We start from the raw sequence: 15,653 nt of genomic DNA, 5'->3' as shown, positions 1-15,653 counted from the left end.
TCATAACTCCTTAATGGGACATGTTGGGCTATTCATCAATTTGAGCAGCTTCATCAAACCCAATTGAAACACACTTGATCCACACTGATCCAAATTTATTGGTTTCATTAGTTCATTAAATGGCTAAGAGGAAGAGATGCACAGACTGAAATGACAATAATAAAGAAAGTATAAGGAAAGACACAATGCAAATCTATAAAACAAGTTTATGTAAATTTGAGGTGCAGCACAAAATGTACATCTGGCAATTCCACTAAACTTGCAATTATGACTCTGGGAATTCATCTGATGATGTCTTTGCTTTTGCAATAACTGTACAGTAGCAGTTTGGAGTATATAGCCAACTGTGAGCTGAATCCAAAGGGGCTGCAGCTGTAATCTGAGCAGCGCCAGAGCTGATGAGAATTTGATCAATTTATAAGCTGAAATAAATTGGTAAAAATGCGCACATGTCACTATCGATTCAGTGTGGATCTTGTTGAGACTGCAGGGTAAAGTTCTCTGGTTCTGCAGAGACTGGTTATATTCAGGGAGCAGGCTAAAAACGCCTTATAATTTCCCCTTGTTTGGCTTCTTTTTCCAGTTCCCCTACGTCAAAAATAGCCTGTATTATTTTCATAGTGGCTTTGAACTCACCACAGCAGTTAAAGTGCCATATGTTTGCCATTTAAGAATTGTGTATTTTCTCTCCCTCCAGAAGTTTAACTTTTTCTTCTTTTTTTAGGAGTCCAGCTCCATGCTTGGTACATAAAAACATTGTTTTAGATCCAGAGGATCATTCAGTGGACTTTGCAGTTCGCTTTGAGTTAAGATTGAAAAACACACTGATGTGCTTTGCTCTTGAGCTCAGTATCTAGAGTTACATGACACTGTATAAGTGGACTGGCAGGTGCATAGCAGAGACTGGGTGGTCAGAACAAAAACAGTATTTTAAAAAACACAAAGAGCTGCTTCAGTGGGGGGTTTGTTTTCTACAGTGAGGATGAAATGCAGAAATACAAATGAGGAAGTCCAGTTTGAGTCATAGACATACTAGTGTGCCAGACGCTAAACAGTGGACAATAATATCATCAGAGGGGATATTATAGGGGATAAAGGATTCCATAACAAAAGACAAAAATCTGGCTCAAGCTCAGCAACAGACTATTTTTAAAGCCAAGAATCTAAAGGCATATGATCAAAATCAATTCAAAGCTTTCATCATCATTGAGTTTCACTTCTGTCATCCATAGCACTGTTAATACAGCATATAAGACACAGATTTAATACCTTTTATTCATCTAAAAAGTGGGCCGTGTCCTATATAAGGGTGCATCAAATACCAACACAAAATGCTGAGTCACACAATGTCATAACCTCAAGTGCAGCTGGCATAACCCATTGGATGTGACCTGATGCAATTTAAGATTCACCCCTATTCTTTATGAAGAGCGAGCAGCTGCTTCACAGCGAACAACATGACGGGATGCACAATGATTCACACACAAGGCTGGCAGTGCCACATCTTAACAGCTTCTCTACCTCATTAGGGCATAAAACAGCATTTAAAATATAGAAGGTGACACAATAATGCTTGAAATTAACATTAAACCTGCTGATCTGACTGTAAAGACTCATCAGCTAAAAGGCAACAAGTGACCAGAGCAACTCCAGGTGAACTGGTTGCCAGCTGATTATCCTAAAAAAGTTAACCTGCCACACAGAACCGCATTTTCCACACATACGCATTACTCAGGTGGGCCACCCAGGTATATTTGCATTCACCCAAGCATATTTGCCGACCATTTTATCTTTTGGAAATTCATTTGACCATCTACACATGCAAGAGATGCACTGATTTAGGTACATGTTGAAATTAATCTTCATATAAGTGCTGCACCATTCTAAGTGAGACTGGCTGCAGACATCAGACATCCATAAATGCATAGGATCTTGGACATTCATAAACACATGCATGCTGCCAACTATGTTTTTTTGTTTGTTTTTTTAATGAGGTGTCTTTTCATTAACTCCATAGGGTGTATGTACTTTATTCTAAATCAAAGTTTCACTTCCATGGGCAAATGTCCCATTTTGAGAGAGAAACAGTGATTAGACATGCCAAGGTATTCCAGCCTTGCACTGCATTGGATTCCCAAAATGCTTTGCGTGTAGCTCCCATCCAGCAGATTAGCAGCTAAGTGACTTCACCTTAAGGGGTTCAGTTTTTAATGAAAAGACACCTCAATTAATAAAAAAGATGGCAGGCAACACATGTGAGCAAAGCACAACATCCTGGATCGCCACTTGAACATTGTCACTAAGGTGTGCTCAGTGGGGCTGTAGATTATGGATTTTTACAAAACAGTTAAAGAAAATGGATAACAGATTAAAAAAAAAGATAACAGATGTCTAAGTGCACCGATGTTTATGGATGTCAAGGGCGCATATCTTTACGGCTATGTCTGGTGTCTGTAGCCAGGTGCCTGGCCACAATTAGGTACGATGTGCAATTGGGATTATACTGGACAATATTGCAACCTGAGATTGTAATTATCATACAATACATAAATGGTATCATGAGCCTACTTGCTTGGTTATCATTGAAAATGCAGAGAATAATGATAGTTCTGAAGTTTATATTTCTCAACTCAAAACATATGAATATTAAGTAGCCAAAAAAATTACACAACCTTAAGTTTTATAGTACTACTTTCAAAGTAATATTTTCCAAAACTGGTACCTCTACAAAGTGCAAATTCGAAGGCACTGTTGTAAACTTCAAGGCATTTCTGCAGACATTTTTGTAAACCTTGTAAGTACTACTAAATAAACAAATAACTAACCCTAACCCTATTATGTAATTGCACAGCCTGATATCACAATTGCAATCAGATTAATTGTGCTGCACCACTTTATTTGCCATCTTTTTAACTTTTTTTGCAGCTTCTTCCTGCTGAAATAATTCTGTACTCATTTCAAATGGCGGTGAGGTTATTAGAGTGGCCTTAACCAACAGATTATTGATGAAAGCTTTCAAAATAGCAGAAACAAAACTCAAACATAGAGGGTGGCCATCCACCCCCAAGTAGTGTCATTCTGTATGAAATGCTGCAGAAACTACAGGCTGAGAGCTTTGCTGAACACCATGGAAATCGTCACACAGGAAGACAGTATAACTCTTATTCCCACTAAGAGACCCTCCATTACACAGACTGCATCTTAACCACCAGTGTGACTTCTATTGGGGGTTTTATGGTAGGTTAAATCGATAGTTTTGCTACCCAGGGTAGCTTTCAATACTTGCAGAATAATGACCACTTCTCTAATGCAATATCAGACCAGGAATAAGACTGCAGACTCAATCCATCTTGCTGCAAACAACACAAACAAGATGTGCCTCTATCCACATCATATTCTGTTTAAACACGACACTACTCAGCCTTTCCTTGAAAGGTGGAGTGGTTCCCTTCCTGTATTTGTTATAACCTCAAAATTTAATTACCATTGAGCTGGAACAGGAACTGGAAATCAATAAGTGTAATTAAATTGCTAAGCCTTCAGACTGTGTGATACTGTCATTACCCTTTTAATAAACCCCCGGCCTATCAAATAATGTGATCAATTTCTTTGAATTCCTTCCCCTATTGAAACAGGGCAGAGCTAATGCACAGTTGTCTAATTATCTCTCTCTTGGTTCCTTTCACTTTCCCTCTCATATGAGGTGCAGTGAATTGTGGAGGCGTCAGAACATTTCGGCAGGATCATGAATCATATAGAAAAGGATGAACGCATCCAGAGGTCTCGGTGCCATATATCGCTCTCTACTCTGCTAACAATGACGTGCTGACAGTGTTTGGGTTGAAGCGGCAGATGAAATTTAGAAAAGTATCTCAAAAATAACTAAGACACTATTCAAATATCTGTGCAGATCTGCAAACAGCTCATTTGTATATAGAGCAGAGGTTTCTGAAAATTTCAAAGTCAAATATCTACAAGTTTTTGCACATGACGTCCAGTGAAGGGCTGCAAGATTTCCATATTCCTGTAGGCTACCCCAGAAATTGGTCTTGTTCTGGTTCCCTTCAAAAAAATCATAGTCTGCTGTATAAATTTGGATTCATGGTGAAAAAAAGCATGGTGGGAAACAGTATTTTATGATATGGTGCTTTTAGAGAATGCAACTTGAGTAATCTCAGAAGCAAAAAGCTTGTATTACACTGAAAACAAACCACACAATGTAGAAACATCAGGGACACTCAGCTCACAATACCAAACATACAACACTGGTCTTGGTCGGGATGCATGATATTGGACTTTTTCCAACCTAAAACTTAAAACACACAATTTCAAGTCTGAGGATGACAAAATCTCGTCATTGAAACAGACTTTAAATAGTAAGGAATGACGATGAACAAAGACAGACTTCAGCTGAAGTAGGTCTGTTGGTGCAGCCTAAAACTCCACTAACCTTTCTGTTTTACAGCCAATAAGCTGATTTTTATAGCCAAAAAATCTGTTGTAAATATTAGCAGAATTTTTCATATCTGCCTTTACTGATGGTTCACCTTTTTTGGGCGATATCTGCCAACACTGATATCATGTTGATAATATCATACAACCTAGAATACAGTTTTCCAATGATTTTTCAAGGTTTTCTAATTCTTTAAAGATCGTAACCATCTTTTGACTAAAATGATTCTTCTATATCAATCCTCTGGAAATAAAAATGCTAAATATTGGGGTAGTCAAGGATCACAATTTTTACTCAGGACTGACGTCACAATTTCTTTACTTAATCACGATTTATCTCCCTTTATTCACATTGTCAAACTCCACTGTTTTGCATTCAAAATGTTTTTTGTTTCACTTTGGATTTTTGTTCAGTTTTAAACCAATGATAATTGCTTCCTGTTTGCTTAATGAACTGATTTATTTTTTTGGCAAAATGAAAAAAAAACTTTGGCTAGATCCAAAATAATACCATGAACATAACCACAGAAAAAGGAACTTTCTATAGATTGAAAAGAAAAGTAAGTGAACATTAAAAAGTTAAATGTTTCACAATACAAGGTTTAGATGACTTTTGACTTGTCCACTGGGCTGTTTGTGAGTTTTTAAACTGAAATGAGACATTAAGGAGCAGTGGTGGACTTTTTTACATCACTGTGGCAGCGGCTGAACCAAAGAGATCTAAAAACATGTGAATAATGTGATCAAAAAGAGGAATACACTAATTGTAGATATTAGTTAACCGTATATGCATTCATGCTGACAGCCCTGCAAAATATCTTTTCTTTCTTTATTTTCTTTACATGTGAGTACTTTTTAAGACTTATGCAACCATGTAATGGGTCTATCTGTTGTGTCAAATCAATTTAATGCTGCCATGTGGTACCCTTGGTGCTGATTTAAAGAAGAGATTTCTTTTAAGTAGAAGAAGACACCTGTTGGACAAACTCTGGGCTGTTTTGACATGGCAGTAGTATTACACTAAAAGTACAGAAAACCTCATCTGCTAATTGGCTAAGCTGTAGTTTAAAAATCAGTATTGGGTATTATTTTCACAATCCATCTGTTCATCTCTACTTTTTAATTTGGAGGTTGTATAGCTGACAATAAAACAACGCATAGTTTTTCTTTATATACTGAAAAGTGCTGGGACTACTGGTATGAACAGGGCAAGAAGAGCCACAAGCAAATAGCACCCACTGCTGGTTAATAGAGTTTTGCATAACATTTTGTCAAAACTAGTGAAATTCACCACAATTGTAATGATTTTTAATTTCATTGCAAGGCATCATTAAATCCCTAGCTTTGGTGTGTTATAGCCTCAAGCTTGTCTGCGCTTGCTGATCATTTTAACATCCATACTGACCTCTACTGCCTCAATCAGCAGGTTTATGCAAACGTCTTTTCCAAGGACGCACAAGCTTGATACAACTACAATTCTTTTTTAGGCTGCAAGAGTGCATAACTCACATTTCTTTCACTTTCAGACCTCATTTCTGCAGCATGTAATACAATACTGACCCATACAGCAGCCAGGTCAATAAAACTGATCAAGTTTAGCACACATATTCAATACAGTGTCCACTAGAGGGTACTGAAAAGTTCATACTTCAACTTCATAGTGTCTAGTTCATTATAATCTGTTTTTATGTCTTCATTAAGAAATCTGAGGAGCGCCTGGTTAGTATGGCACATTTCAAGTGTAAAAGTCAGACTGGGTGACATGGTGAATAAATACAAAAACAGGAACACTGTTTATCTATAGAAAATGTAAGTGGAGTGGTGAATTCAACACCTGAAGTTAGAATGACCATTCTTTTCTAATAATAATCAAATTAATTTATTAGATTGAACTATTCTTCCCCCCTCTTAGGACCCCTGGGGATCCTCAACCTCCACTTGCAGCACAGGGTTGCAGACTATGGAAAGAGGGGCAGATGCAGGGAGGGAAGGAGGATGAGGAGCAGAGGGGGTGGGGGTTTATGAGGAAAATAGGGTCCCCTCCCGCTCTATAGGCTATAACCATGGGAGCCCAGAGACTGGAGTCTATTGTATACATTGAATGACTATTCAGTCGCCTTCAATGGATGACGAATTTCACCCCCTGCCAACAAATTAAATACTACGACCAAATGTCAACATCATTTTGCGCCAAAAACGCACTGTGTGCGCTAAGAAGTTGGAAACTCTAATGTTCTATTTAATGATATAAAAAACGCAAAGAAACAGAGTGTCTGACACACAAAGGGGGTCAAAGGCTGGTAACCCAGATGATCAGACTGGTGTTTAACTCTAAAATCCCACACTGACACGTCCGCGAAGGATACTGTGCCAAATCCGACGATGACCAGGGTGGGAATTAAAGGCACATCCAATCCAAACCCACCAGAAGTGCTCGAGCGTTTGCTTATGAGGCACAAAAATCGACTTTCATTCGGATGAAATGTCCTTAAATCTGTGTTTTCGTGGTCTGAAACAAAGCATCCTCGAGGAGAGCGAGCGACGCTCCGCACAGACTCCATCCTCGGTGCGTCACGGCTAACCCAGCACAAGTGAGAAACCAGAGGGGGGCTTATGTATGTGAACATATGCCGTTAAGTTAAAGGTTAACCGAGACTGTTTCTGTTCTGAAACAGTGGCTTATAAAGCGGAGATTGTGAGAATTGACAGTGTGTGCTGCGTTAAGGGACCATAAAAGCGTCCCTGCATCACAAGTCCTAATCTCCGCCAGCATCCACTAACCTTTAGCGACATTTTTAACTCTCAAGTCACATAAAGACGCAACAGCACGTGTCGACACTGATTTTAATCGAAATAACACACACATGCAAGGTGTTTTCAACTCAGTGAGGGCAGTGACTGCACTTGTGGTGACACATTGCGCGGACATACTCAAAAAAGGACCGGTGGATAAACTGAGGAGGGAAATACCTCGAAACTACACAAACTGCGTCCCTGCTGCTAGCTTATTTCACGCCTTATTCGGCTCAAAGAAATGTAAAACTCCCGCTTCTTGCAGAAAGTTTTCCGACAAACGTGCTGTATTCTGCAGAGCACCCGCTCTCTAACCTAACGCCACCAGTCCGGAGTCAGTGGCAGGGATGCCTCTGGCGGGACCAGAGGATGCTGCTCCAGACTCAACACAGCTCGGCCTGCTTTTTACAGATTTTTAACCGAGCACAGCCTTGAAATTAACCTGCGCATAACCTCATATGAGTAATTAATAAGTGTGGTTCTCACCTGCACTGCCAATGAATAGCAATCCCCAGATGAGGTCCCTTATTTGAAGCATTGTAATGTGTCACAGATATTCTCCTTGAAGAGCAGACGCACTTTACACAAGCGAGGTGTCTCTACAGCAGAGGGATAAACAGATTTCAGCTTTTTTTTCCCAGGGATAACAACTGCTACCGGACGGAATTTTGGTCCTTGTCGCTACCCGTGTTCGCGGCACAATGAGTGACAAGCAGCAGCCGTAGCACGCACTCGCACACACACATGCACTCAATAGATACCAACACGAATTACTCCGCCCGGTAGGCTACACACAGAGAGACTCGCACATACACCGAGGGGGCGGGCTGAGGTGATGCAGTAACAAAGTAGTGCGCGGAGCTGACAATGTAGACAGCAGATGGTCGCTAGAGGCTCTAATTCGGATTACTGGGTTTACAGGCAAACTAGCTAACAGTGTTTAAGAAATACATGCGGATAGACACTTTGAGGACTAATTAAAGGTGGGATTAAATAATAACTATTTACACATATGGGGAATATAGAAATTTATCAATAAATGTCCTTTAATTTATGTTTTATTTAATTTTTATTCACTTTTTAATTACTTTAACTGATTCTATTGCACTTTTCTTTTTTCTTTAGATATATTGTGGGAAAGCAACTTAACTTTTATTCCCATTTCATTTAATGAAAGTATCTTGAAAAATAACTTTAATTTTCCATAGAGAAACTACATTCCAATGTCATACATTCTATGCCACTTGTATTCTAATTTACCTTAAGTTTCTTCTATCGTTATTTTCTAGCCCTTATAATAGGGTTGCCAGGTCCGCGGTTTACCATAGAATTGGGCTACTTTTTACGTACTGTCGCAGGTAGATTTTTTTGTCCGCGGGTTGAGCAGACCCATTTTTGATCTCTTGTGGATGTGTATCTAATATCCAAAGCAGAATATTTACCCTCAAATGCAACTAAATCAAGCAGCAGAGAAGCAGGAAAACATAGAACACGGCACACAACCAAAGATCCGCTGTGCTACACTGGCACATAAAAACATACAGAAGCAGCACACCCGTACGTACATAAGCAATATATGTGGTGCTGCAGAGGCTTTAAATGCTTATGTTGAATTTCAACATTGGTCTTGGTTTTGGGCAAATTTTGGGCTAGTTTTTATCGGCCATTGGGCTATATTTGTCACCCAAACCTGGCAACCCTGTCTTATAATATTAAACACCTCACTTAACATACATAGAGTGTTTACTTGAATACTGGTGCAGTAAAGATGGCTAAAATAGCTAGCTGGGAGACAAAACAACAAAAAGTAGGCTAATGGTAAAGTGATACCATCAGTTTGTAAGTAGTGTGGAGTTTATAATCAACTGCTGATTAAGATATGATTTAATGGAAATGCTTCTAAATCATCAGTTGATTACAAACTTCACACTACTTACAAACTAACGGTAGCCTTTAGTCTACTGTAGGTTGTTTTCAGCTTGCTGGCTAGCTATTTAAGCAAGCCTTATCGTACCATCCAAATAAACTAGAGTGGTTTTACTTAAGAATTTAGAGCCAAAAAAGATCTAAAACAAGAGTTTAGATATAGTAAATGTAAACTCAACTTAAAGTGAATCCTGTAAACAGTTAGCTGAATTTATAAGACGCTTAATGCCAGCTATAGCTTGCCAAATTCTCTCTGAATGAAAGTGATGTGGAAAAACTTTGACAAATGCTTTTAAGGAAATGCTTCTACGGCAAGTTTTTGTTACATCACTCTCATTCAAAGATAATTTGGCTAGCTGTAGCTATAGCTAGCAGCAGAATAGAAATTCCGCTAACTGTTAACATTAGCATTCGCTCAAAGTTGTGTTTATGCTTCCTTTTGTTGAACCCTTGTTTTAGAGCTCTTTTGGCTCTAAAACTTTAAGTAAAATAACTCATGTTCTAAGCTAGCTTATTCTTGCTAGTAAGCTAACTTTTAACCTGGCGTTTACTTGAATACTGGTTGTGCACTGGTTAAAATAGCTAGCTAGCAAGCCAAAAAGAAAAAACCTACAGCAGGCTAACTGTAAAACGTTAAAGTTAGTTAGCAAATACCACAGAGTAATCAACTGATGATTTGAAAGCATCTCCTCAAAGGCACTTGTCCTTAAAAGCAATACAGCAAGTTTGTCGCATCACTATGATCCAAAAATAATTGGCCATTTGTAGTAATCCGGTATACAGTTAGCTCAATGTATAAACAGATTACTACAAATGGCCAATTATTGTCGCATCACTATGATCCAAAAATAATTGGCCATTTGTAGTAATCTGTTTATACATTGAGCTAACTGTTTGCATTAACATTCACTCAAAGTTTTATTTACATTATTTTTGTTGAACTCTTGTTTTAGATCTCGTTTGGCTCCAAATTATCAAGTAAAATCATTCTTTTACACCTGGATACTGGTCTGGTAGTTGGCTAAAATAGCTAGCTAGCAAGGAACCTTCAGTAGGCTATCTGTAAAATGCGACCGCTGTGTGGAGTTTGATTAACTGATGATTTAGAAGCATTTCATACGAGGCATCTGTAGTTTTCCATATCACTCTTTCAGAAATACTCTGGGCAACTGGTAGTGGTTTATTAATTCAGCAAACTATTAACATTAGCGTTCCCTCAAAGTTATGTACATTTCCCTTTGTTGAACTCTTGTTATAGATTTCTTTTTGTCTCAAAATTGTTTAAGTAATATCACTCTCTGTTTTCCACCTTCTAAGCTAGCTTACATTTGCTAACTCTGTACGCTAACTTCTAAGTATATCTCAAATTGAATACTTCTGGTAATACAATTAGGTTAGTTTTGACCCAGATCCCACACTGCTGATTTGCACTTCAAGCGACAACAGTTTAAACCTCTGTTTTCTTCTTCTACTTCTTTTGTAACAGCAAGTTTTAAACTGGTATAAGGCAATTATAATCACAATTTTCTCGCACTTTTAAATTCATGTAACTTGTATTTTATTGTAACATTATCCCCTTAAAGTAAACAAAGTTATTTTTCCTTAATGCTGCTGTTGCTAGCAACATGTTCGAAAGCTAGCAGATGCTAAAGTCAGCATGTGCTTTCTTGCAAACTGTACGGTTTTGTCCCAAATCATATATCACTGTTAATACACTGTATTACAGCGCACTTAGAGTGACAACTGTTTTCTTCCTCTACTTCTTATTTAACAACACTTCATAAACAGGGGTCAGGCAATTAATCAAAATTTAGAAAGGTATTTTCACTCACTATTAGATTATTGTAACTTGTAATCAGTTTTAACAGAATTTACTTCAAAAAATGAACTTATTTTTCTTTAAATGCCTTTTTTTGTTGTTGTAATGTGCTGCCATTGGTACATGTTAGCTAACAGTACTGCTAACAGTACAATAGCTGCTGCGTCACCAGTATGACAATCGCTGAGGGTGTGAAGTGCCCATCATTCTGCATTCAGTTCTTGCAGTGAGTCCCAAACCACCTCCTGTACTACTAAAGTACTAAATAGCCTACTGTGAGTACATGAGAGTGCTTGCTAACTCTGGTACACCCTGCTCTTCTGTTAGCCTGCTCCTCTGGTCAAATACAACTTATGCTATGGTAAAGAATAAATATTAGTTCAACCACAAATGCTGCTGACTAAAATAGGTGATATAATAGATGAAAAATACACATTTTAGGTATAGAGGCAGACAAGTGGCTAACACAACAAACAAACTGAGTGAACCACTCAAGTTGGCCATGTCAGTAGGCTACTTGAAGTTTGGAACTGAATTAAATGCCACTGTGGTGACATGCAGGATTAAACGTGTAAATTAAAAAGCATATAAGAGTTTGAAATGACAGACTGGTAGCAGAAGTCTTAAAGCTCTTATATCAGAACCAAATAGAATCATTTTGCCAACCTGTGCTGCTGCTCTTCTGTTTGCTGTCTGTTCTTTGCTGTCCATCATCTTAGGGGAATTGCTGCTGCTAATGGCAAAGTAAATGAAATTCAAAATCAGAATTAAAAGTTTTACCTAGTTTAACAAAACTTTTAATCAAATTTCTACACAAGGAATATGTAATTTAGAAATAACTAACTGCATATGTGTAATTTATTCCAGCAGGAGTTCTTCACCCCTCCACTAGATGCTCTCCGTGTGTCAGTAGGCCTATGTCCTGCACACCTGTGGCTCATTCCTCGTTAACTCTCACTGCCTCACCAGCTGCACCTCGTTAACTTCACAGCCAAGCCAGTAGGTAAGCTATTGTCTACATTACTAAAGTTAAACACTTACAGAATAATATCCTTATAAAAGCAGAGGTGAAAATGTAATCAGATTTTGATGCTGGGAATGATAGGTATTAAGACTGTAAGGAGGATTATTTTCAATCTTTCAAGTGCTTAAAGGAAGGGAGGTGTTCTGATTTTCCTGATGCTAGAGAAACTATTGTGGTCCAAAACATTTTTTTTGTGCATATATGAGCACCTACCAGTTGTGTTTATTTAAGATGAACATTTATTAATTGATAGCAGTGGTAGGTAAAAGATGCCTTATTCGTTTCAAATCCTCAAATAGCTTTCAATTAGCCAACTTTGTAATTTACAGCCTTCTCTCCTCTGCTAGCTAGCTGCACCTTCAGATTCTGCTTCCAAAAATGCACTGGTACTCTAATATACCAGAGCCCCAAACCTAGCCTTTAATTATTCATGAGGGTGAATGATAAATTTACTACCTGTAGCAGTCAGTTTTGTACAAGTATCACTATCATTAACAGCTAACAAGTCTTCAAAAGTGGACATGCTTCAGTATGTGAGGGAGCTACTCAATTTGACTCAGTCTGACCTTGATTAGTGTCAGCTGAACTTTAAAAATTCTTCCACTGCAGCTACTCTTCAATGATACAGCTTCACAGCCAGAGATTGAAGAATTACATGCATACTACTTTTTAATGTAGACCTTCATGCTGTATGGAAGAGTTGCTGAAGGATAGACTACACCTTTGTTGGTGTTATGTACGGTGCACCTTGGACTACATTCAAACTAATTCAGTGTCAACAAGTTTGATGAGTTTGTCACACTAGGTATTGACAGATACAGTCACTGACCTTGGTTGCTGCCCTCTATCATCCACCATTTTGTTCAGACTCCTCTGACCATATTATTTGCTAAAGGTACTTTGTTGTTTTTAATTCCAGTTGTTACTCAGCAATTTAGGGTGCTAGTTTCACTCAGAGTAAACATATGCCTGTGAGAGCAGTATGTGACTTAAGAACTGTTTATTTTTTCAGGATTTTGTGTCACCTGTCCACCTTATTGTGTACCTACCTACCCTGCATACTTGTGGCTCAGACCCTCCTCAGCTCCCCCTGCAGACTGCCTTGCTGGCTGTGCCTTGTTAAATCCTTAAATGAGCAAGTAGATATTGTTTACGATTCATGTTCTCCCTCTGCACACTTTGACGGTCTTGTTTGACCTGAGTGCTCACACTGTTCAAGTGAAGTCAAGACAGTGACACGTCAGTGGAGTTTCTCTGAAGAAGTCTAACACATGAAGGTTAAAGTTATATCTCTTATTCATACGTCAAATAGCTACAAACAGCAACAAAACTGCCCTCACACATGCATAAACGGCATTGCCAGCAAGCACAGCTAGCAGCTAAATAGTGACAAATATTCCATGTCAGCTCGAGGCTCTCCTTTCTTTTTCCTTTTATATCATTTCTGTTACTATAAATGGGGAAGGCACATCAGAAAGCCTTTCCTGCTGTAGAGTATCCCGCTTGTGGCGGGAGTGTGTGCAGTCGTACGACTGAAATGTCAAATGTACCAGAAATCAGTTGGTTCAGTCAGGAGTGGTTGGTCACGCTGGGGCTGGCCGTCGTGTCCCCTTGTACACTGCACAACAAACAGTGCACAAAGTCAGCGTGACTTTTAAGTGAGTTGTGCAAGTCAAAATTTGTGTCGTTTGAATTTTTTTCAAAGGAAAATTGCACATTGTATGCCTGGCTTTCCAAATGCATCCTCACCTGCTAAGGCACATTGTGCGTAAAAGTAGCCAACCATCTGTTGATTCTATTGGAGAGTTCTGAACTTCCAATGGCCTTAATGGAAGCACATAAAATGTGCAGCAGGAACTTCATGGAATGGGTTTCCGTTGATACAAGCCTCACATCACCAAATCCAATGCCAAGCATCAGACGGAGTGATATAAAACACACTGACAGTGGGCTGTGGCGCTGTGGGAAACATGTTCAATGGAGTGACGAATCACACTTCTCTGTTTGGCAGTCTGGGTTTAGCGGTTGCCAGGAGAACATTACCTGCCTGACTGTAATGGGCCAACTGTGAAGTCTGGTAGAGGAGGGTTAATGGTATGGGGTGTTTTTTCAGGGTTTGGGCTAGGCTCCTTATCTCCAGTGTAGGACAATCTTAATGCTTCAGCATACCAAGACATTTTCAACAATGCTATGCTTCCAACATTGTGGCAACAGTTTGGAGAAGGCCCTTTTTATTCCAACATGACTGTGCCGTAGTGAACAAAGCAAGGGTTGTAAAGGCATGGTTTGATAAGTTTGGTGGGGAAGAACTTGACTGGCCCACACAGAGCCCTGGCCTCAACCCCACTGAGCACCTTTGGGATGGACTGTAACGGAGATTGTGAGTCAGGCCTTCTCATCCAACACCAGTGCCTGACCTACAGAATGAATGGGCACAAATTCCCTCAGAAACACTCTAAAACCTTGTGGAAAGCCTTACAGGAAGAGTGGAAGCTTTTGTAGCTTCAAAATGTGGATCAACCCCACATTAAATTACATGTATTTGAGCACAATTTTATTGCAGTCCCTGGTCAGGTGTCTTAATACTCTACCAGAAGGTCGAGGGTTCAAGCTCCTGCTGTCACATTTTGTTGTGACCTTTGGTGAGATACTTAACCCTTAAAGGCTCCCATTGCTGCTTCTACCATGTTTGAATGTGACAGATTTTTTTCCCCAGGGAATTAGCTGGAAAATTCTGGGCAAATTTAGGAAAAATAATCTTTATTTCAATGAATCATCACATATGCAGCTTGAAGAGTTTTGTGCCAGTGTTAAAACAACCCAGGACCAAGTTTTATATTTGTAGTTAATTTGCATTTTTGTTTTATGTTCATATGACTTATTTCCGTCTAACTCCCATTATGGATCTTTCTTGGCTTCCTACAACTTCTCTTTGAAACATTTGGCTCTTTAACTTAATGATCCACTATGCTAATGTGTCCGCCCTTTCGCTAGTCAGATAGCCTCCTGTAGGTTTATCAAAGCTTTGTTTTTCTTTTGCAGGAAACTGCCTGCTGCTGTGGGAAAAAGTGTTGTAGGTTAATGTAAGTTAAAATGAGAAAAAGGAATAATCTCAAAATCCCTTCTAGCCATGTCAAGAGATGTTCAAAAGTACTTAATTTAAAATATTCATGTATATCTGATCTGGTTTCAAGGCATAAAAAAGGTCATTAAATTACATCAGCTCTTTCCTCACTGAAACATTCAGACTCCATAAATAGGCATATTTTTATTTGAAAATTGGAACTCGACATAACGTTGACCTTACTGGAGGCTTAGAGATTATGTATTCCACTTATTTAAACTGCAAACCCCTATGCCAAAAATCTTGGTACATCGTGTCGAATGTGAATAAAGACAGAATACAGTGACTTGCAAATACTTTTAATCTTATATTCAATTGAATACAGCTCAAAGATGAGATTTTTAGTGTTCACATGGATAAACTTTGTTTGGAAATATAGCACATTCTGCATTTGATGCCTCCAAAAAAGTTGGAACAGAAGCATGAAAATACTTGGGTAGTTGAATGCTCAGAACAGGTAAGATGGTTGATTGGTGGCAGGTAACAGTGCTATGTTTGGGTACAAAAAGAGCACT

At 38.8% G+C, this 15,653-nt stretch overlaps 1 protein-coding gene across 15 annotated transcripts in view; it reads right to left on the bottom strand.

Moving 5' to 3' along the window:
- The window catches only part of ncam1a (neural cell adhesion molecule 1a), a 513,459-nt gene extending 501,559 nt beyond the window's left edge, over window positions 1–11,900 (bottom strand). For 13 of the 15 annotated variants that reach the window (XM_041801697.1, XM_041801707.1, XM_041801703.1 and 10 more), the window contains exons 1-3: window positions 11,835–11,900; window positions 11,657–11,723; window positions 7,732–7,844 (exon numbers count right to left, since the gene is read on the bottom strand). In XM_041801697.1, the coding sequence (XP_041657631.1) occupies window positions 7,732–7,783 (52 nt within the window). In that variant the 5' untranslated portion in view covers window positions 7,784–7,844; window positions 11,657–11,723; window positions 11,835–11,900. Of the gene's footprint in view, window positions 1–7,731; window positions 7,999–11,656; window positions 11,724–11,834 lie in introns of those variants that run through there. The other 2 variants (XM_041801699.1, XM_041801698.1) reach the window with 2 other exon arrangements.
- Window positions 11,901–15,653: the final 3,753 nt, after the last annotated feature.

The sequence above is a fragment of the Cheilinus undulatus genome, linkage group 12 (genome assembly GCF_018320785.1).
Source record: "Cheilinus undulatus linkage group 12, ASM1832078v1, whole genome shotgun sequence".
NCBI lineage: Eukaryota > Metazoa > Chordata > Actinopteri > Labriformes > Labridae > Cheilinus > Cheilinus undulatus.
Note: the sequence above shows the minus strand (reverse complement) of the source record. Positions and strands in the feature narration are given on the sequence as shown.